The sequence below is a fragment of the Buteo buteo genome, chromosome 2 (genome assembly GCF_964188355.1).
Source record: "Buteo buteo chromosome 2, bButBut1.hap1.1, whole genome shotgun sequence".
In the NCBI taxonomy this organism is placed as follows: Eukaryota; Metazoa; Chordata; class Aves; order Accipitriformes; family Accipitridae; genus Buteo; species Buteo buteo.
In genome coordinates, this window is record NC_134172.1 from 62,844,279 (window position 1) to 62,868,084 (window position 23,806).

Consider the following 23,806-nt stretch of genomic DNA (forward strand, 5'->3'; position numbering starts at 1 on the left):
TCTGAACACAGAGAAAAGCACAACAGTGTTTAAAGCTAGAGACAGGTTCCAGTAAGCAAATGATTTTGCAGTTCCAAGGCCAGGATGTTATCAGAGAATGCGCTCAGGAATCTGAGTAAGGAGAGAACTACTTTATGGTTTAATTCAGCAGTCCCTGCCAGAACAAATAAATTTGCCTTAAGCTTTGGTTCTTGCACATTAGATGCAAGAAGCTTCAAAACTTTAAAGTTACTTGACACTTCCTTCAGATTTCATGTATACAGTGCATATCCTCTCTGCATTAGTATCAGAACAGTCATTAGTCTCTATTAGGTATGTATGTGCGAGAGCATTATAGTGCAAAGAACAATGGCATGAAATAATAATTGCTTCTGAAGTTTTAAAGCTATCAGTCTGGTTGTGGTAGGTGGTAATTCAGACTCCATCCTGTGATGTCCCACTGCCATTTTGAGTGTTCAGCCACTTAACAGAGGAGGTTGACCTGTTGGCTCTCTGAAGGTGCCAGGGAATAAGAAAACAACCAACCCTAGAGCAAAACAGAAGGCACAACCCAAAACTCTGGGGGAAGATTACACTTCAAAAAACCCAGAACCACAACTAAGTATAAGTTTCCCTACTTTAAGATGACCCAGCTGTCCCCCTTCCCATCCCTGCTCCACTTACTGCTAGCAAGTGCTGCAGACAACTCTCTGCAGCCTAACAAGGTGAGCAACAATCACCTGCTGCCTCTCAGGGCAAGAAATATAACCACAACCTCAACACACAGTTAAGCAACTGCACTCTAAGGAGCATGCGCAGAGCTGGCATTACAGCACTTGAACTTAGTAATTTCCAGTATCTTTGAGAACAGTGGCCCAGATTTTCATGCCCTGGTACCCAACAGGCTATCAAGTACCAATTCAGATGTATTATTAAGCATCCTGCTTCCTGGAAGTATTTATCAATACTAGAAAAAGTAGACGTCCTAATCGGAGACTCCTTACTAAGGAACTTTACTTGCTTGTTTGATCAATGAGACTTCACCATAAAGCTGGCTAAGAAATTATTCATAAATTTTACCTGTAAGAGGAAAAAGGAACTCTTCATCTTTAGTTTTTACATACTGAAACAGCAGAAACAGTGCAGAGACCAGAGTTCCCATATGCACAAGTTCCACTGCAGAACATGCAAAGTTCCCCCTTCAGCAGATAGTGCTGAACTATTTGCTTCCTACATTTATGACTGTAGCTATGTGAAAACCCTAGCTCTGATCTTCACCACTTAGAGATGCAGGAAAACAGCAACCAAAGGATCAGCCCACAGAACTTGAGAACTGCAGTCAGTGCTTCCCAGCAAGAGAGACTCCACTGGTAGCCTACCAACCCTGTTCACTGGACCTCAACACATTACACAAGACAAACTCAAAGTCAATGCAGCCATAAGCAGCCACACTCAATCAAGAGCAGTGCTGAGTTTGGCATGAATCAGCTGCAGTACAGATGAACAGGCTCGGAGAACTTCAGTACAAGAGGCCAACTGAACAGCATCCACTGCCCCTTCAAATAAGAAAGGCAGTTAGTAACTTGAAGCCAACTGCGTGGAGAGAGCAGACAGAATACATGACCATAGGTCTGCCTGCATCACAGCACAGCATGCACAGGTATTTCCTAAACCAGCACAGACCAGCTTCCTTCTGCATACACTCTCCCTCCATGAAAACCTCAAAGGACTTGGAAAACCTGGGCAAGGGCTTAAGCACAAGTTGTGGCTTCTGGGGACACTTACTGCAGGAGGTTACACTGCCTCTGTGGCCAGGTGTGCAGGTTTTCAAACTTAATAGCTATTCACAAGCTTCTTGCAATCCTGCAGACAGGATTAAGCACCAGCCAGTCTTAACACTGTTGAAGTTAAACTGACAGTTCACCTTTCAGCACTGGGAAGAGTTCAGATCAAGACATGCACCTGACAGTATTACCCAGCTATGCTTCCCTTCTATCTTTAAAGTTTCTCAGTGGTGTACAAACCATAGTGCAGCAAGTCTCCCTAAAATATGCAAATACCACTGACACAGACGTGATTCACATCCCTGAAGTGTGTCACTACTGGCTAGACAAGGAGATCTTTAAGACTGAAAGCAGCCAAGTGCCACCCTTGTCCACTTTGTGTTTGCCCTGCATATGACACCACATGAGTAAGCAGTGCTCAATGTGAGTGTAAAAAGCCCAGGCAAGTGCAGACCTTGGTTCACTAAGGTATTTTCCATCTGCTGAGGGGTTAGAAAAGAATGGACAAGACTTAAAGAGCAAACACATTTTTCTTCAGAGCAAAGGGAAGGACTCCGTTATCTTTTGCCACTCACTGACCAGCAGTTACTACGAGGCGAACAGACACCAAGAAAAAAGTCCTATTCTACCATTCTGAAGCATGGCAGCTTAGCTAGATGGGAACCTGAGGCTTTGAGACATTCTTAAGTAACCCCACTTTTTAGTCATTTACTTAAGAGCACCTGCCAGGTCTGCATCATCTCCTTTTCTCTGTGACAGTTTGCTTTGAGCACAAATCCATATTTTGTTAACTTTCATCTCTACGTGATGTTTGCAGGAGCTCTGTTTACCTCTGAACAAGTATACATGGCCATTGCTGCTATAGGATCAGGCAGCTCTAGTTTCAAAGTCTTTATCAGAGACCACACAAGACAATTTCATTTTAGTCTCCAGGTCCTGGCTTGCAGCTTGCAATCTGTTGATTTACAATCTGAACAAGCCCTTGGTGTCACAACCCTTAGCCAACTGCTGCTGAAAGAATGCCTGAAACTTCAGCACGGGAAAGATGCCCAGACAAACTTGTAGCAATTTTCACTACCTTATCTTTCAAGCAGGAATGCCATTTCCCTTAATATCTCAGATATATTTTGCAGAGTTATTCTGCAAAAATTGTCAGTGTCCACTCACTCTTCCCTTTTAAGTTTGATTACTGCTTACCATCCTGTAGGTGACCATTTTCTGCAAAGACATCCTTTAAAACTTGTTTGAATGACAGGTATGTGCCCTTATGTCTAAATTTGAGAGAACTCCATAGAAGAACACATTAATTCACAGGATATTAGGTTTTATGCTTCTGTTCCTATCCTCAAGTACTCAGCCTACCTTAGCTAGCACCTCGGTTTTTCCTTCTGCAAGTGCATCATTATAGATGCCAGCCAAGCCAGTCTGAGGTATTCAAGAAACCTGCAAGTACAGAGGGAAGGGGTTTGGCATGTGGGAAGAAGATACCATACAATGAAATTGCAAGGTTAAAGCATCTGCACTGAAGTCCAAGGTGGTCAGTGTAGCCGTACTGGTGGGAGCAGGTAAGACACTGCACACCAGGAACAAGGAAACCTGGTGCTCTGGCATTTGCACAGCTGTGACAGAGGGGAGGGGGTGTCTGCCTCTCCTGCTGACCTCTTGCTCTTCAAAGCAGCACAACACTGACCTAGTTTTCCTTTGGCTTTGTAGCAGCAGCAATGGAAGAACAAAGCAGAAAGCAAGCAACACCAAGATTTGTCACTCACGAGAGCTGCTCGTGTTCAGCCCATTCCAGAGCAAGATGACCCCATTCTTCACCAGCAAGAGTTACCTGCTAGAAGCAACAGGGAAAGAAGACCTTCCAGGCTCCCCCACAGAGGACCATTAATTCAGCCAGGTTCTTCATATTTTTGAAAGACAGGGATACAAAAGCAGCCTACACAGCATCTTCTAACAAACTCAGTATATATATTGGATTATTCAGAACCTAGCAGTGGAGATTATATGGTCAAATTATCTGATGTATACTTGGCATTCAAGTCTACCAAAAGTCTGGCATAAGAACAGAGCAACTGAGAATATCAGATCATGGACTCATCCACACAATTATCCCCAGTTAACCCCTAGGGCATAAACAAGTTTAGGGGATAAGGAACTCCATGCAGAGTCTCATTCTGAAAGAATAAGCCATTTCACAGCAACTTGCTCATGTAGTAAAGGAATTTGTTTGGGTTACCTCTGTTAGACAAACCCATGAGTAAGGACAGAAGGACTAGTTTCCTTCTAGGAAGCAATCTATTCATAGCCTTTAATGGAAATCTCCCAATACTTTGGAATTAGCTGTTTTGCTGTATTAAGGGAATCTTCATCTTACCCTTCCCATAGATGAGGTAGTTTTCTACACACACTGAAAACTGAAAGCATGCTAAAAATATAGCTAAACCTACAAACCAAGCATAATTCATAGATGAGCTTTGAACTCTTTTCCTGAATGACATCTATCTGTCTGCAAACTGTAGTCCTAAACAATTTCAGTCATAGACCTTTGTGCATTCATTTTCTCCTCTATGGTAAATATAGTGCTAGAAGTTTTAGAGTCAAGTAGCCTTGGTGTGCGTTGCTCCACAGCCCTTGTAGCAATCAGGACAGATGTGATCAGTGTCAGAACTAAAACATTTCCTACCCTCTACAGTTTTTAACCAATGTTGGTTAAAAAGCAGGTTTCAGCACCTTTGGCCAGACAGCTAGCTATTTTAAGATCAACAGCACTACAAATTAACATGATTCAAATGCAACTGGCCTTTCCATCACATTTTCCCCCTAAACAGGACACTTATCAAGGGATAATCAAGGGCACCAAGGGAACAAACAAGGTGAAAACCACTGTCTTCATGCTATGGGCTGCTCTAGCCTTTCATCTTAAAACCCCAGCAATTCAGAAGATAAATTAGAAAAAGAAGAAGAGTCTGTCAGCAGAACTGCTGGAAAACAGTTTTGATCCTTTCAGGAAAACAGCCAGAAATTTCTCTCACACCAAAAAAGTCAACTTGTTTCAGCTTCCATATTACATGAAATTTTATCCCTTTTGTCTGAATACAAGGCTGCTTAAAACAAGCAAAGCACAAGGGAGATTATGTATGATCATGCTTGCCAAGCAAGTGCCAGCCACAGTAGATTACAACTCAGAGCAGCCCAAGCCAAACCATGCAGGTGCAGCGCACAGGGTCCCTGCTGAGCAGCAGGGGCCAGCACCCAGCAGTATGAGAGCACCCCAATCTCACCCCAGAGCTCCAGATACACCCCACATACAGGGAGAATCTGCATGCCCCCTCCCTAATATCAGACTAATACAAACAGAAAAGTTACAGGTAACATGCTTCTGCGATAGCTATGACAAAACCCCTTTATCAAATAGGCCAAATAATTGGAAAGCATTAGCTACGTGCTTGCCAGGTCAGGCACCGAAGACCATCCTGCCTCCCACTAATCAAGAGGAGATTAGTTAAAATTTAAGTAGGCTGTTACAGCTCAAGACACAGTATCAAGTACACTGTGCCATGCTCTCAACCAGACCCCTTACAAGAAAATGGATAAAGCTCAGGATAAATGCATGGAAGAGATCACACAAAGCAGAGCACAGCCTCACACACAGTCTTTGTGGTGACGAGTCATGGCATTTCAGGAAATAAGAAGAAAGTTCCTAGCATTTTGGCAAAGAGCAGAATTAAGGCACGAAAGAAGCCCAGTTCTCTGTTATGTTACCATCTCCACTGAGCTCATACATGAGGTCATACAAGTCAAATCCTGTTGGCTTTCATGATCTCATCGCATAGCTGTCAGCAGCCTGGCTACCCCGTTATGTGCTTAAGTATTCCCACAGTGGAAGCAGCCGTCTCAGAAGTGCTAGAAAGGGAAGAGACCCCAAAAAGCTCCTCAAACTGCCACCCTGGTGATGCATCAGCTTTTCTGACTGATGTCAGAGCTAGCCAGACAAGCTTACTATACCTTTTATCCAGCCACAAGAACCACCAAGCCCTTCAGCTGTGACTGGAACGCAGCCTAGTAGGTACTTGGATTTTTAGCATCACAAATGTTTGTTAACCCAGCTCAAGCGAAGCAGCACAGCAATAGCTGGAGATTTTGGGCTTCCTGCCATTTTTTAATTTATTTTAATTAAGTGAGCTCAACAACGGACACAGCAATGAAGATAGTTTTGAGAAAGTGGTCATATTACACCTCTTCTGCCATCACTACCAAAGCAACAGCCTTAAAATTGCAGCTGTAATTCAGGCTCAATTAAAAGCTCTGTATCTTCCCTGAAACCTATTGAGCTGTTCTGCTTCCTCCTCCCAACTATTGATTACTGGGGTGGATGGGGTGAGGGGGGAATATTAACAACTGCCTCCCAGCCACTTTTCAGTGATGCCACAGCTTGTGACTTCACGGTTGTCTCCACGGTGACACAGCAACACAACTGAATCTGAACAGGAGGCGGCCAATTAGAAGAAAGCTCTTTTGTGGTTGGAACCATAGTAATTGACAGAAATAAGAGAAGCTGTTATAAAAAGTACATCATTCCAACAATAAAAACCTTGCTTTTAGTTTGCCAGGTGAACGTAAAACCCCCAAACCATGTCTAAGTATAAAAAAAAAAGCCCTTCTAGACTGGCAAACTCATGCTATCATCAGCTTCTTTCCCAGCTCTAAAGAACACTGAGCGAGCCTGGATCACAGAGATAATTTTTCCTCTCCCCTCACGTCAAGTCCTCCTTTCCATTGTAGCCTGCCCACATCCTTAGGAGGCTTCTCAGCCCATCACACTCAAGCAAAGCCTCCCAAGTGCCTTTAAAGTTGCTACAATTAGCATGCATGCGTATGTGTGGGGGAAGACACAAAAGAAACCAACCCAAGGCTGCCAATCCACAGTCACTCATGCTGGCTAAGACACCACCTTCAAGGATGAAGCACACTCAAGATTTGAAATAGATGATATGAACAAGATCTGGACCCTCTAGGTATCTATACCATGTTGTTTTCAACCTCCAAATCAATAAGAGACATACAGGAGCAATCTCTGCTAGCATAGGTTAAATTGTTATGGTGCTGTTGGGGGAACATCAAGCAAAATCTGGCTCCCTGACCAATCTCCACTCTCCACACTACAGTGCATGTTAATCAGGAAGCACTTGTTGCAGTCCCAGGGATAAGGCAACTGCTGCATTGCTCCAGAGTGGCCAGGACCAATGCAAAGCTAGTATGAAGTCCCCAGGGCAGAGCAGCTGTTTAGAGTGTACCACAGTCAGGCCTTAAGCCTTAGGCAACTCTACTGTGTGTATAGATTCAGACCATTAAATACTAGCTACATTCAGAGGTACATTTACAGCATTTTTCTTTTCTCAAGCAAGCCTAAAAGCTGCAGCAGTCCATGAATAACCTTAGGGTATACTTTCCAAGAAAGCAAGCTTGAAGGTGTAACCCATAGCATGAAGTCAGGCCACCTGGAGTGAGGAGAGCTGCACCCAACACAGCAGCTCAAGCACAGCCATACTGAACACAGTCACGACTGGTGGTTAAACCTTCAAGGGCAACGCTGCTTCCCAGAGCTGCAGCCAGCAGACCTATTCTGTTCCTCTCCTGCAACTCGATGGGAAAGAGAGGCATGTCACTCTTGGCAGGGGAAACAGAGCACACAGGTCCCTAGTACAGACAAGCTCATGGCATGTGGAGGCTGGGCAGTAATCAGGTTAGCAGCTGTTTTCTGATAAGGGGCACAGCTGGCTAAAACTCTAATTGAGCCAGCTTAAAAAAAATTAAGAATTAGCATAAAATAGATTTATCAGGTCCCCTCAACAACTGCAGCAGAAGCAGCTCTCAGTCATAATCCATCCAAGTGAGAGTCTTTGTACCAAACACTTTTTCTAGCTCCTACCTCAGTCTGGTAAAGTTATTCTGCAACAGCAGAACTTGAGTTAAGGCATTAACAGTGACTAGGGCTCCTGCTAGGATTCACCCAGCCATTAAAAACGAGCCATTCTGTGGCACACTTCTGAGAAATGGGACAACAGGACTTCCTCAAGCCACTCTCACCTGTGAACACAGTTGGTTCAAACAGCAGACACACACATTCCTGCACACTGCCTTCTGCAGGACAGCACCTGAGCAGCTCTGTTTTTCACAAGCTAAGAGTTCTGCCCTTCAAAAAGGTTTTAGTTCATTCTGGCATCAGTGTTCCTGGTACATGAACTCGTTTACCCAGAACTGCGATCATATCCACCTGCTGTCTGAACACATACCATCACCCATACCCCAAGCATGTTTGCTAACAGAGCAAGAATTAGAAGGAGCAGAAAACATGTTTTTCTGTATGAACCAGGCCTTGCAGCACTAGAAAAAGACATTGGCTACAGAAGGCAAAGAAACCCGAGATAAACAGAAATAATGACTTTAGAAACAACTAGCTTCTGAAGTTATTTTTAGAGCTGCCTCCTCCAGCACCGAAGATATTCAAAGCCCTTGAAAAAAATAAATCCAAGGTAAGCACACAAATGGCAGTGCCAGAAGAAAGCAGACAGTGCTTCAAAGTTTACTGCTGTCACAACACCAGCAGCCTGAACAGCTGGCCCAGTTCTGTCCTTTTGATTCGAGGAGGCCTCATTAGTCTGAGCTCTGCTTTGCTCTACCACAGCAAGCTCTCAGGAACTTCACTGACTCCACTGGAGCCACGCCACACATGTGCTGGGGGAAATAACGAGCAGTGCTCTGTGCTGGGGGCCTGCAGCAGGACAGCTGTCAATCTGCTGTTAGACAGGCTGAGCGCAGCACTTCAAAGCAGGGAAAAAGACAAGACGGGCACTTTCATCCTTGCTTTTTAAAGCCTGCTGTTATTTAAGGCCCGAGGCGACAGGTTAGGGAGGGTTCCCTCTGCACACTTGACAGCTGGCTACCCTTCCAGCTCGGCCACCTCCCCACACAGACTGGGCCGGGAGGCGAGGGGCAGGCACCCTACCCGCAGCCGACGCCGGTGGAGCTCACCGGAGCGCCGGCACGGCCACCGCGGAGGCTGAAGGCGCAGCGCGGGGCTGGCGCCGGTCGGGGCGTCCCCGCCCAAAGCGCCGGCCCAGAGGGGCTGCGGGGGGGGGTGGGTGGATGCAGCGCAAGCGCTCGGAGCGCCTCTTCAGTGACCGGGCAGAACGGCAAAGGACGGGGTGTCTCTGGACCAGCGCTCTCCGCCGCCCGGGGCGGTGGGGGAGGCGGCCCCGGCCCGGCCTCGCAGCGGCCACCCTGGAGCAGGCCCGGGCCCCGCCGCCCCGGGCCCGGCCGCTTACCTCGCCCTACGGCCTGCTGCAAAGAGCGGCGGCCGGAAAGCGCGGGCGGGGCGAGGGGAGCGGCGCGGGCCGGGCCTGGGCCGCCCTCCCGCCGGGCACGGCCCGCTCCGGCCTGGCGGCGGCACGGGGCGCTCCGCGGGGCTGGAGAGGGGTCCGCGGCGGGGGCCGGCACCCCACCCGCCCTCCAGGGCCCGCTGCCCGGGTCAGGGCAGGCCCCCCGCCCTGGGCAGAGCCAAGCGGCATCAGCAACGGCACCAAGTCACCCCAAAGGCTTCCGCAGGGGCAGGACAATCCGCCGCCGATTTACACAGCCCTGAGAAACCCACTCTGAGTCGCTTAACACGAGCTCTGGGCATCTCCCACCTCCGGCCCACGGCTGCTCGGGAGCCCGGACGGCTCCTGTTACTGCTGCGCCCGCTCCTCACTCCCCCCCCCGCCCGCTCAGAGGCAGTTCATACTCAGAATGCACTGCCTCCCTTTTTCTTTTAAGCTTGCAGGTTCTTCAGTCCTGATGCCACATTGACATCGCCCCCCCGCAGCACTATGAAAAGGACTTAAAGCATCACACAGATGAACAGCCCCAAAATCGGGGATGCCTCCCAGCCGATGCCCACACAGCCGACAAGCAGGTCAGGTGAAACAGGCCCCTCACAGACAAGCATGTCCACTGAAAGCACACACAACACATAGCTGACAGGGAACAGCATTTGCACCAGCAGTTACACAGGCAAGGGGACTGAAGACAGGTATCCATACAAGCTTTTTGTTTCCCCTTCCCCAAAGACCTGATTTCCCCTGATCAGCCTGATTCACTATTTGACTTGAGCAAGAATGACTCCTGTGAGACAGCAGGGCTGTAAGAGCCTGCTTTGGCAGCCTCCCCTTAGCAACCCAGAGCATTTTGCAGCACTCATCTCCAATAAGCATGTTAACAGAGCAGCGATAAAAGCTAATGTGCGGCATAATGCCATTATTAGCAGCGACCACCTCCAGAACGCCCTAGAAGATTGCAGGGTGACAAGTGAGATGCAGACGTTGGAGCCCGGTGCCAAGCACAAAGGCCAACAGCAGCAGTGCTGTGGCCAAGGCAACAGGCTGCTGGTGAGCAGATCTCTGCTTCCCAGCATCCAGGATCTCCGTGCTCAAGGCCTTGCTCTTGGCACACTGCAAATTTGAGGGTGGCTGAAACTCAATGCTTTCGAATCAAAGTAGCTACTTTGTCCAGGACCAGAGCTCAGGAGGTACAAGCACTGTCCGACACCCTTTTATTTCCAAGGGATGAGAATAAGCAGCTGTTCAGGCACTGGGAAAAGTTCTCCAGCTCCATTTTACTAGTACCCATCTCCGCAAATCCACCTTCTCCCCTGGCAAGTCCCTGCCCACGCTGTACAAGGCTTGGCATTATACCAGCTCTGCATTGCCAGGGAGCTTGCTTTGCTCAGAGTAGAGCACTAAAAGGCCAAAATTCCCAGCCCAGGACTGCTGCTGGAGTGGCAGGTCAGACAAGAAAGCACTGGTAGCCATTCAATAGAGCGCACCAAAACCTGGAAGTGTTCCTGGACAGAAATGTCATGACTCAGGACCACATGTTTGGGCCAAGCTGAGAGACTGAGAAAAGCCTCAGGGTTCAAACAAAGAAGAGAAGGCTTCCCAACAAAACAGTTACTGAGGTGACCTTACAAGAGGCAAGGGAGACCAGCTCTGCAATAGTATGCTGGCTTACCAGCTGCCCTGACACACACTGCTCTCCACAAGAGCAGCGCTGACTAATCTGGCAGCCGAGCAGGCAGCAGCACAGCTCCTAACAAGGGCCTTCAGAAGAGGGTCCAGGAACCCCCTTGGGGACAACTCCACAGTAGCCTTTGGGACACTTTCTCTAGCTTCAGACACAGATAGCTGTCTTACGTATAAGGCCTAAGAGGAATGTAATATCCATGCTTTAACTTCCCATTTAATGCAGCTTTAGATAGGCCCACCCTGGGTACAAAGTTTTGGGCTTGGAGATCTCTTTTGAGCACAGCAAATGCCCTGCTGGGACTATGTTCAGTTAGATCCTCAACCACTCCCAGAATAGAGAAAACAAGACAAATAATTCTTAGACATTTGACTAATCTTATGACAACAACTTGCAATAAAAATTCCCTTTTATCAACTCTTAAATACCTTTCAGCTTTCATCAAATATCACCTTGCACTATGACAGCACATCAGTAGAAAGGCATATGCAACTTCTAATCTTTGCTTTAATTCCAGCTCTGACAGACTTGCACCTCAAGTAAGAATTTACCTTTGAAACATTCACCACTCAAGTTTTTTGGCCAGCTTCAAACTGGAGAGACAACACAGTAGCTTAAGCTTTGATCTCTTAGAACTAGGTTCAGAAGAAAAGATCACTGCAGTGAAACGTGGATGTCTTAATGAAGAATACTAAATAAGACACGAGACTGATAGTCAACATGTCCTTGATGTAAATACTAATGCTAACATTTAAAATTTATGCATCTTCACACTGTTCCCTTTTTCAGCACTGTTGTCTGATGCAGCAAGCTACAGCCTGTCTCAGGTGAGTCCCTTTTAAAGAGACTGTTTTTGTTTTCTTGGTGTTGCCAGAAGAGCTGACAAACTTAACCCCCAGAGACCCTGTACAGCAGTGAGGATAACCAAGTTCCTGTGTGCGCCATATGCTAAGATGAAGCAGCAGCAGGGAGGCTGCAGTACTCATGTAGGTATCAGATATCCTTCTTGCACCCCAGTATGTGTATGTGCCCCTCTGTGCCTTTACTGGCAATTTCACAGTGCAAGACCAAGCCCATCACCAAGAACCCCAGGGGGAAGTAGGAGAGAACCAGAAGTCAGCCGTCTTCCTTCACAGTATTTAAACACTGCAAGGAAATGTGGGAAGAGGCCTGGCAGCACATAATCCATATCCCTGTCCTCTACAGAAATCAAAGTCTCCAGTCCTGGGGGACCATTACTTCCCCCAGGACGGCGTGTCACCTATCCTTGATAGCAGACTAGCAGCCCACGCTGCGGTATGTAGACACTGGTACTGCCCTACCTTATGTTGCCCATAAAATGAGACACCAGACTCACATGGGCAGATGTACCTATCTGAGCAGCTACGTCACTGTTTTCAGTGGAAATTGCAAATGCTTTTGAAATGGTGCCTTCTGGCTTTACAAGCCATACCCTGGCAGACCAGAGAAGTGAAGCACAGGGCTAGGGCCCAGGTCAGGGCTTCAGTCCTGGGGCTGCTGTTCCTCTTGCCCGCTGCTTCTACAGGGGACAGAAGGTTGACTTAGTGTACCCATCTGCACTAAAGGGCCAGCAATTCATTAATTTTGCAAGACAAATTGAAGCGGACAGAATTTCCACTCTCCTCATTAACTAGCCCATCTGCAAATAGTTTAACTTCCACTTGTTTAAAGGCAGCTTATGTCAAACACCCTGGTGTCATTCTGTCCCCCACTTCTCCCTCTCTCCAGGTGGCAGGCTGGCATGGAGACCAGGAGAGAAGGGAAAGATAAACTCACTCTTTTGTGAGCTCTTCTGGAGGGACCCAAATTCACCATTTTCATCCCCAAGCCCAACTACAGCCTTCACAGAAGTTTATCTGACAGCCTGAACTCTAATCGCCTTTCAAAGCAAACAGCAATCATACTTAGTATTTCTCCCCTCCCTTTTTAAATCTGCTCTGATAGAAAACATACAACTTTTCACTGCAGAAATTGAAGTGGATTTTTCTTGAACAAGGCCACCCGCCTGCACAGCCTTAATCCTTCCAGCTCCCATATGTTACTGTAACTTGCACTACACTGAATCCAATTATGCCTCCTCAAGCCATTAAAAAATATTTGAGGCTGTTGCTCGGGTTGCACAGAGCAAAAGTATCAGCTGAGGAGACAAAAAAACCGCCCTGCTGCAGCATGGCTTTGCAGCCTTCCTTCTTCAGGCAGGCATGTATTGCATTATTAGGAAAATCAAGTGTCACAGAGTGACTTTTACAGGGTCTGGTGAATAGTTCACTCCAAACTATTTGAGTCTGGACTCAAACAAGAGGAAAAATCTATATGGGAGACAAGAACTGACATACAGTTATTTGTAAGTGCCTGGCAGTTATTAGTTATCCATTAAAAGCTTTTTAAATTATATTGCTCTGGCAGCATGCACAGCTATGAATGAGCTCACAGAACAGCAGGTCTCCCATGCATTACACATTAGGCTGCAGAAGCAGATGAATAACCTTGAGCTAAGTAGTCAGAAGTGTCCACAAATCTAAACTGCATGCACAGATTAAGCAACTGAGTATCCAACTACTGACTCACAGCTGCAAAGCAAAATGCAAGCTCTTCCCCAGCAGCTGACAAGGTTTGCCCCATCAGCTAGAGGGCTGGGACACCAGCTACAGCAGATCAAGTTCCACAAAGGTACCTGTTGGCCTCAGAGTGCTCCATGGTTTACCAAATCCCATCATATTCTCAGTATTCTCCAGATAGCCAATCCACACACAACAGAAATCAAGTTCTTCCATTATCACCCTTGTTGTCAAGGAGCTGGCAGGGGCTGCACAGGGTCTTCTTGTCCTTTCAAAACTGGCACACTGCATAGTAGTTATACCCCAGCACTTCAAGGGCCAAGTCACAGATCCTGGGGCCCTCGGCAACACCAGAAACTTACACTGCTACTACAGAAGCAGAATAGAAGTAGCAAGCTATAGATGCAGAAATAGTATGCAGCAGTTTAGCACTTGCACCTTAAAGGTGAGCTTTTAGGTTTTCCATGACTACAATGCGTCAGACAAATTGTACAGATAACTTTCTTCTGAGTACCTGGGTACCACTGCAGAGTATGCACACAGCTTATCTTAATGTGAAAGACAAGCAGGCTAGATTTGACCACTAGTCAGGCTTACTTTTCTCCACACGTTCAAGAATGTGTAACTTAATAGCACCAAACTCCTGTTGGAAGAGCAATTACCAGCTAAGTAATTTGGACCCTCTGGAGTCAAGTCTGCCAACTTACACGATTTGGCAATCTGGCTTGTTATCATCCCACATGATTGGAATTTATTTTAGGATCCAATGCCACATGCTGTGGGGTTTTTTTTTTTTCTTTTCTTTTCCCTCCCCCAAGTGGCAAATTACAGCCCAGAATTCAGAGACCCTAATTTCATTCCTGTCTCAAACACACATTTCCCTCACAACCTGGGGTCAGGGTCTGTACCTTTACAAAAGAAGTAATATTAGTCCTATCAACAGGATCCTGGAAATAATCCTCCTTTTTGGACCTCTTAACAAAGACCAGAATAGAAATTAAAAGCTACATTTACTTACTGCTTAAAACCAACCCTAACATCCCCACTGTCCAACACAGCACACTAAAACCTGAGCTACACCCGCAGTTAAATTCAGAGGCATTCAGCCTAAACCCTTAGCCAGGGCAGGGCAGCTCAACACTGGGGTGCAACAGCAGGTAGCCTCAGCCAGGACCTGCTTGCACAGGGTAAAAAAAGAGACTTTTCAAAGCCTGCTCTGGCCGGGAGGTGCCAGCTTGCTGCGTTGCTAAATGTCAGCCTTCAGCAGCGACAGGCACGCTGAAGCTTCGTGCCTCAGACAATACTCTTTTCTTCTCGAGGGGAGGAAGAATCCAACCACCACCTTAAAAAAAGGGTCAGTGTTCCCTGGGGGGAGAAAACATTTAGCGAAGCACCGTTTCATTTCCTCCAGCACTTTAGGGACTCCTTAAAGACCTTAAGCACCGGCCTGGGCATCCAGCCTGACCCGCCACGACCCCGCTTCTCTTCGGAGGGACGGGGACAGCGGGGCTCAGCGCGGCCGGGGCTGCGACCAAGCGCTGCCACTGCTCCCCCGCCGCGGGCAGCTCCCGGTGAGGGCAGAGGGGACGAGCAGCTGCTCCAGCCGCTCGCTCCGAGGCGAAGCCCACCTCCGCCCTCCAGCACAGGGCCCAGCTCTCCCCGCGGGGACGCGGACCCCCACGCAGCGAAGGCGGCATGCGTGGGAGGATGGGGCAGCCCCCCCCTACCCCCTTCCCCTCCCCCGGAGAGGAGCGCGGAGGCAGCAAGAGCCCCCCCCCCCCACCCCCCGGAGGGTCGGGACGCGCGTGGGAAGCGGAAGCGCCACCTGCGATCCCGGCGGGGCGGCGAGGCCGGCAAGCAGCGGCGGCAGCAGCAGGCAGGCAGGCAGGGCGCGGCACCCCCGCCGCAGAGCCATGCAGGGCCCGGCCCGGCCCCCCGCCCGCCCGCCGCGCCCCGGGCAGTCACTCACATTGCTTGAGGAGCTCCAGACACAAAGCCATGGGAGACACAAAGGAGGGGCGGAGGGGACCGGAGAGACGGGGGGGAGGGGGGGGCCGCGGGGCGGGGGCGCTCGGCCCGGCTTGGCTTGGCTCCCCGCGGAGGGGAGGACGGGCCGTGGGCTGGGGCCGCGCCGACTGCTCCTGCGGCCGCGGGCGGGAGGAGGGAGGAGACGCGAGGAGACCACCGCCGCACTCACCGCGCCCGCCCGCCGCTCACGGCTGCGCGCCGCGGGCGGGGCCGCGCCTTAAACCCCCGCCCCGCCCCGCGCGTCACCGCCCCGCCCCGCGCAGGCGCGGCCCCGCCCCGCGGCACTCCCACGGCCGGGCGCGGTCGCGCGCGCCCCTCCTCCGCGCGCCGCGCCGCGGTCCCCGGTCTCTGGGCGGGAACAGGGAGGCCGGGCACGTCTCGAGCCTTAAGCGGGACCCCCGCGTCGGCAGCGGACGGGACGCGGCGGGGACGACGACGACACACGGGACACAGGCGGGGACGGAGGCGGCGGCTGCCGCCGTTCCCGCACCGGAACTCCTGCGGGTGGCAGCCCCGTGCGTGGCAGAAGCGGGGGAGGCCAGCGCCGCTGAAGAAAGCGGGCGCCTCTGTCACGCCCGCGAGGGGGCTTTGTCACCTCCTGATGGCCGTGGGAGCCTCGGTGACATTCCCCCAGCACGGCCCCGTCTTTCCCCCGACGCAAAAGTGGGTTTGGCTGAAAGACCTCCCCGTCCCGCCGCTGCCCCGGCGCCGGCCCCCCGCGCCGGGGACAACCCGAGCTGGGCCGGAGGCGGGTGGGGGGGTGGGCGCCCTGCAGGTGAGGCTGCCGCGGGGCCCGGCCCGGGGGAGCAGCGCCGCTGCCCCCGACCTGCTGCAGGGCAGCTGCAGGCAGAGCGCGGCGTGAGCAGCCGGAAAGTCTCTGGTGGGGAGAGAAATCGATCGCAAAGGAAAGAATGGGGACGTGGATGTTTCCTCGGGTGGGTGTTTCCCGCTGGTCACAGATTTGCTGACCGAGCTCCATCCTGATGGGCACGGGGAGAGGGAACTGAGCCTCGCTTCACTGTGTGCTGCTGGTGTGCTCGGTGCCTGTGTTTTGTGCCTTCCCGTTAGGCTGCCTGAGCAGGAACGATGGATGACAGACCTGCGAAGGGGAGCAAGGCTGGTGCAGCTTGTGCGCTGCAGGGAGAGCCTGCCTGGGCAGAGCCATGCCAGGTTTGGCACCCTGGGCACAGACATGCCAGGCGCTGGAGCAGCATCCAGCCCCATCCCTCCAATCCCATGTTGAGAGATCCGGAGCTGCGCGTGAGGCTCGCCCAGACTGCGGGGCAGGAGGAGACCTCTGTGACGCTGGAGCCGTGCCACACGCTGGTCTGACATGAGACGGGGCAGTGGGCACCTGCTGCTAATGCAGGTGGATGCTGCCTAATGGTGCTGCCCGCGGAGCGCTTGGCCTCCAGCAGGGGTTGTGGCTTTGCGGGTAGCGGTGTTGCCATGTCTGCCGCCCCAACTCCTCACTGTTACCTCAGTCTTTGGATGCTCTGATTTATTTATGACTCGCTGGGTTTACGGCGCTCAGTGGAGAAGGGCTGGTCTGCAGCAAGGAGAGATCAAAGTACCTTGGGGAAACACCGCACCAAGCTCACGCGCTGCCAGCTCCAGCAAGTGGGGCTGAGCCACCGCTGCCCTTCACATTCAGAAATGGAATTGCTGCGGATGTGCTGCTTCTGCTCTCGGAAGCAGAGCAGCAAAGTGGAGCCGAAGGAGGGTCTCCCCAGAGAGCCCTGAGACTTGGGACCTGCAGCCCAGGATCACTCCCCTCACTGCCTACCAAGGAAAACAAGAAAACTTGTTTTCAATTCAACTGCTTCCAGGCTTGGGAGTGGTGAGCAGCTCTGGACTGAGAGCCCCTCAGCCACACGGGTCGTGAGTGGCTCTGTGAAGCTCTGAACCGATCTCTTCCTGAATCCTGAGGAATACCCACGTTATGGGTCCATAGATGGAAAAAGTAAAGGAAGAGCATGAAGGAGAGGAAAAGCAACCCAGAACAAGAGAAACACAGACAAAGAAATCCTCATTTGCCCACACTGTCTGAAATCCTGCAAATGCTCAGGCCTGGGTGCATGGCCTTACTAAACCTCATCCAGTCCCTCTGTCCTGGCATGTGTGTGTATCTTAGCTAAGACCATCGCCAGTTGCTGCTGGACTGCTCCAGTGATGGCACGAGCCCTGTGGCCATGGAGGGAGATGTAGAGAGGTGCTGAGCATCGCCGACAGCAGGGACACAAAGGGGCATCTGTGATTGCCTGGCACCAGGGCAGCTCTGTGCTCACCCGGTTTGCGTGGATGGCAGCAGGGCCAGCGTGCTGGGATGCTACCAGGCCCCTCAGCCTAAGAAGAGACCTTAGGTATCTGCTGTACCTGGTGTGTTGCTCTCCAACCAGCGCAGCCTCATGGGCAGAGCACTACACCATGCATGGGCTCCCTGCTGCTGCTCTCCCAGAGGCTCTGAGCAAGCTGAGACACCCCTTGGTGCCTCAGTTTCTTCTCTCCCACAAGGACAGCACTACTGACCCCCTTTCCTGCCTTCAACGAGAACGACTTGGCTTTCTGACCATATTACCAAAGGAAAATGCTGGCAGCTGCCTTTCTACTCCCTTGTAGATGGACCCTGCTGGGAGAGGGCAGGCTTGGCCAGGACCTTGGAGCTGTGCTCACTTCCCAATATTAAGTCTGCTTGTGTCGGCACAGCATCACGTGTGGGCTGCAGCTCCCCTCTTCCTGGGGATCTGAAATGTCACTGGGCAAGTAACATTTCCATGGGGCTCAAACCCATTGGAGCTGTTCCTGGGTGCCAGCAAGACACATGCACACAGCAGGCAGCAGAAAGAGAGCTTGCTGTGCTGGGTGCTGCCTGTAGGAGAGCTGAAACCTGGCAGCAAAGAGCACCAAGTGCAGCTTTGCTGAGGCAGAAGGACAGAGAGATTTTGGTTTTGGTGGTGGAGTTGGAGAGCAGGGTTGTAGCCATGGTACAGGCTTCCTGCGGAAAAGGGAGCACTGTCTGGGCGCAGGGCTTGATAGTGGAGTTTCCATAATAGCAAGGGAAAGATTAGACATGAAAAATGAACAGTAAGTGTGGAGAGAAACAATTGTCATAAATGTCTTTGTGTCCTACAGACATATGAATAGATCATGGAACATGTATATGTACCCTTTTTTTCTCTTACAAACACTGATGGAGCATGCAACAGAACTCTCCCTGGCACGCGTGCGCACACACACACTCTCTCTCTCTCTCTCTCTCTCTCTAATCCCTTTCCTGCTGGTATGTCAGAGAAAGCTATTTCTGGAACGTGAAATCTAGGTCAAAAAGAAGGAGAAAATCTGAAGGGAATGATAACAGTCTCTCTCCTCAAAGGCTGTACAGGGTCAGCTCAGGCTGATACGATTAGCAAAGGGGCCACAATGGTGCTTTACTCCTCAGCTGTGGCCACTCACTCATAGGCTGAACAATGTGTCCTGGCCTGGTTTGGTTTTTCCTTTGCCTTCAGACCACTACTTCTTCCCCACAGTGAAGGCCATGACAGCCGAGAGAGGAGAGGAGTAGAACTTGCCTTCCTACCCAGAGACCAGGTAATCACTGCAGGCAGAGGACGAAGAGGCAGAGGAGGAGGAAGGGTGTCTGTACCTATCCCTCACAAGCCAGCACTACATGACTTTCCCAGAAGCTGTGGAAACTCGTCCTACAGTGAGCCAGCCCTTGGGGATTTGGTCAGCACGATGCTGCTTTGTGCTCTGACACCGCACAGAGGTGTGCAGGCACTTGGGCTTTCCTCCACTAAGCACAACCATGCTCCCCCTGCAAAAGCATCAGTGCCAGGGGACCAGGCTGGGATCTGCCTTCTCCTGGAGCAGGGCAGGGTTCCCAGCACAGCAATGGTCCTCGGACCCATCTCTCTAGTTTAGTGATGAAAAGAAAAAAAAGCAATACAAAGAAGACAGAAAGCAGGTTGGAGGCAGAAGGGCGGCTATTCTGTCCTGCCTTTGGGGAGTATTTCTCCCAAGTAGTGTTCTCAAGCCCAGCCTGGGCTTGGCAAAGCTTGGGCATATGGATGGACACAAGGTGTGCGCAGCCCTGGGAGTTGTTTATGGTGCTGGTGGCTCTCAAGGACAAGCCTGATGCCTGGCTCTGGCTGGGTTAAAGTTGGGCTGGCCTGAAGGGTTAGACTTTCTTAAGCTCTTTCTGCTCCAGGTGCTGTGCTTCCCGTGGTGGGCTGGGCTGGGGTCCTGCAGCCAGAGCTGCCATCATGGGGACAGCAGAAAGGGAGAACTGGAGGGTTGCTGCCCTTCAGAGCTCACACTCTTAGGGACATCTTAACCATTGGTATGACAGGTCAACAGAGACAGCCCAGTCCTGGAGGAGGAGGCAGAGCTGGTTTCCCTGGCCTCCCTGGAAGAGATTTGGGCACAGGATAAGGAGCTGGGACACCTGGGCTTTCTGGTAACAGGCTGCTGAATCTCAGGGCAGGATGCTCTGAGCAAGGGTGACGTTACCAGATGGCACAGGGAGGACTGGGAAGAACTCATGTTGGAACTGGCTTGGTGTGAGCGTTCCCTGCTGTCACTGGTGCACTGAGTGGAGGCTGGGCTGGGGTCTCCACGCTGGGGATTCTCACTTCCTTTTGCTGTGCTTTGCTCACCTCTGCTTTCCTGTTTCCCCTGGACACCAAATATTCAGCTCTGTATTGCAAGCAGTCTATTAAGCAAGCAATTCCCAGTCCTGCCTCTAATAAGAAGGAGCTGGGGCTGGGGAGCCCTTTTGTAATGCTCAGGAGCCAGCGTGGCTGTCGGCTGAACGCCTGGCAATTAGATGAATAGGTTTCACTGGGGCTTTTGAGTCTCCGGCTTCACAAGGCACAAAGCTTTGTTTAAGGTTGATCAAGGGCAGCTCATCATCTGTCTCGCTGGCTGTCAAATGGGAGCTAATTGCCTTGTAATGTGCAAGTGATACAGGCGTTTGTGGGAGGAACTGGCTTGTCAGAGATGTGACAGCTGTCAAGGCTCTCCCACCTGGCTGTGCTCCCCACACAGACCCTGAGACTGGCAGCCCTCCGTGAAATGGAGCTCACTGCACCTCTTCATGCCGGTAGCTGAATCCCTTTGCTTTACGATTCAACCCCCATGCTGTCCTCAAAGAATGAAAAGCCTGTGTCAGCCACAGCATTGCTGCTGCTGGTGCCTCTTTAGGATGTGTTCTAACAGAGAAGAAACCCAGACCCCCTCTCAGGGACTGGGCACATGATGGGAACAGTTCCTCTGGGTTGCTGCATGGATGCTGGTGCAGGAGGGTGTCTGTGGGAAGGGAATGGGTGAGGGTTCTCAGTTGTTTCACTCCAGAGCGCTGCATGGAGCAGAGGCCGTGAGTGACCATTAGACCTGCAGACGATGGTGAACCCACTTCTCCCTATTGGTCCAGACTGATGCCATCAAGCTGAGAGGTAGCACCCTGCTGCTTGGGAGGCCCCTCTCATAGAGCACCAACCAATTAAAGCCTCAGTGATGCACATTTGCAGGGGGAACTGAGCCTGAGTGGCTGATTAAAGGTGTGACTGCTACCCAGATATGCCTCCTGCCTTCCCCATCACGCACATGCAAAAACACAGATGGTTCACTCTGCTCCCCACCCCCTCCATCAAAAACGTTTCCCTCCTAAAGCCCCAGCAGACAATGCAAAGGGCTGGAGGATGTTCTGGAAATCAGCAGATCTCTGTTAGGTTGCATCAGAGAGAGGTGGCAACCAGTCATTTTGAAAGCCCCCTCTGTGCTATGCCGGCTGTTGCTTCCTGGTGTTAGCCTGGATTTGGAGCAGCACTGAGCTCAGCATCAGCCATACTGCCAGCAAGGAGCAAGGGTGGCTTGCGGGGAGTGGGGTGAGCCAGGGTGGGAAGAACATGGGGTGGAAGCAGCGAGAGAGGGTAGTAGGAAGGAGGGATGGGGCTGAACAGGCAGCCTGTCCCTCCCAGAGGATCTCTTCCAGTCCCTGCCTCATCCTGTGGACTTTGGCTGTGATGACCCTGGAGTGCAGACCACTGAAGGGGAGATGTGAGGGCATGGGCATGTCTCTAGGTGGGAAGGCCTGGAGCCAGGCACAAAGGCTGCTGTTGCTCCCCTTCCTGCTCCCCCCTCTGCCCGCTGCTGGGATGGGGCTCTGACCTGGCTCCCACCAACAGCCCACTCCTGCATTCCAGCAGCTTTGCCCTTGGTAGATACACTGAGGCTGCTCTGAACACCCCCTGCCCTCAGCTCTGTGGTTTGGTGCCAGAGCTCATGCCAAGAGCAGCCTGCCCCGCTGGACCTGACCCCGGTGTGCCTGTGTGTGACAGGGCTTGCTGTCTGCCTCCATGCTGCTGGTAGCACTGTATAACCCTGGTAAGATGCTGGACTCCTCCTGCCCGCTCTGGTGTCTGCCTGGCATGATGTCCAGGCACCACCATGTCTGCAAGTACCAAGGCATCAATTTTTCTAACAAGTTCCCAAAACTCTTCCCAGGGTGGGACCCCTCAGCTCCTTGTGCCCTGCTTTACGGCTGAGCTTTACCTGGAGCACAGTGGCTGGCCAGGAGCCAAGAAGGACACAGACTGCCTTGAAGAAAATGATGCAAAAGTGATGCAGACCAAGTGACTTGAAGCATCACAGAAAAGTAACAGGCTTCTCTTCTGGCAAGGGCCTGCCAACTTCCCTGGGCATCTCTCTGGAGCCTGCTCCCACCCCCCAGTGCCCCAGGAGGGCCTCATACCAGCCGAAGTGCTGCAGTGAGAGGAGAGCTGCTCCCCACACTGCAGGTTCACACAGCTGAACCTGCTGGCTCTGCTCAGGCCTTCAGGAGCCATTTGCAGAAGCAGCATCTCCAGAGCAATACTCCTCCCTGCCGCCCACAGCCCTTGCACACGTTTTCCAGGAGAGGCACAGACCACTGGGGAGTGAAGCCACTGCTGCAGATTATGCTTTGGTAAAGGCAGCCAGAGGTGGAGCCTGGCTTCACCAAACATGTCCCCGGGCCAGGGCGGTGCTGGTCTCTGCACCAGGCAGACAGTGCCAGCTAATTTTTGGACGAGACAGAAAAACAGCTCTTGCACCTCTTTCCTCCTGGGCTTTCCCAGCACTGTGAGGTCAGAGCAGCCCTCACCATTCCTTGCTGTCTTAAGCCAGTGACCCCAGCATCCTGGCAAAATTACATGCTGGGGCAAAGCACTTGCCTTCCTTGCTTCCCACCCCAGTGCTGAATGTGTGGGGCATTCACAGGAGCCTCCTCCAGCAGCACTGCAGGTGGGCAATGGTGGTCCTGCTGGGGAGTGCGGGCAGCCCTGACTCTTCCCAGAGGTGCTGGGTGCTCCGGCCATTGGGGAAGGGAAGGCTTGGCATGCAGGAGAGCCAGCTGCGGCCAGATGTTTGGTGAAGAGACCTGCTCTGCTGCGATGCTGGGAGCTTCCTCCTGGGAGAGACGGCCTGGCTGGTGACAAACACCAGCTGAACAGGGCTGCCTGCAGCCTCACCCCTACTCTGGCGGATGGAGTCAATCCTGACTTGTGTTGGAGGGAAAGGCCAGGCTCTTGTCCATACAGTAATTACTAATCAAAAGAGAAGGGCCTGGAATGAGTAATGTCTGCATCCAGCACCAGGCGAGGCATCTAGAGCTGGGTATAATGCTGCTCAGTGTACCGAGGCTGCAGGGTGCTGGGCTCTGGTGCTCAGGAAGGCTTGTTAGTGCCTTGAAACTCAGAGCAAGACCTGTTTTTACCCCAGACCAGGGACGCTGGGGTCTCTAGTCTATGTACACCTAATTGAGAGGGGCAAATAGGACTTGATGTGTTAGACACCTACGTGACTGCTGCAATTCTGTCTCTGGGAGAGAAACCAACTGGAGCCAGTCCAGCCAAAGGATGAACTCCCAGCATCTCACTGTCAGAATATTTTGAAATCTTCTGAGGGCTGGGTGCGCCAGGGTGACACTGTCTGCCCGTTGCTTCCTCTGCCCTGCCTGCAGGGGAAGGGACCGGGGTGCGAATTCTGTGAGCCCAACACACAGCACCACTCTGCCTCTGCAGGGAGCTGGGTTGTCGCCTGGATGGCATAGGAGCTGTGCTGCCGAGCCCCATGTTTGGCATGCTGCTGCCTGGGCTGCACTGCTCAGGTCCGGGCTGGCCAGTGTCCTGCCCTCACCTGCTGAAGCTTGGGCCCCTGGATGGGCAGGGTCAGACCTGCCTGTGACTCTGCCAGGCAAAATCACAAACCCTGTGGATCTGGAGGGGGCAAATTTGTACCATTCACCTTTCCCCCCAGATCCAATCCCCCAGACCTGTTTCCAGGAGTCCTGCTCTGTGCAGGAACCTGCAAGGAAGTTCATGGTGAACCCCAAAG

General features: G+C 51.6%; 1 protein-coding gene across 7 annotated transcripts in view; it reads right to left on the reverse strand.

Annotated features, from left to right (window-relative positions):
* The window catches only part of DLGAP4 (DLG associated protein 4), a 73,727-nt gene that overhangs the window by 31,431 nt on the left and 18,490 nt on the right, over positions 1-23,806 (reverse strand). Inside the window, exon 1 of one of the 7 annotated variants that reach the window (XM_075058255.1) lies at positions 15,603-15,611. The exons of 2 other annotated variants lie outside the window; for them this stretch is intronic. Coding sequence is in view for 3 of the 5 variants with exons in the window: in XM_075058222.1 (XP_074914323.1) it covers positions 13,522-13,621 (100 nt within the window). In the remaining 2 variants the exon portion in view is untranslated. 4 more of the 7 variants (XM_075058231.1, XM_075058259.1, XM_075058240.1 and 1 more) reach the window with 4 other exon arrangements.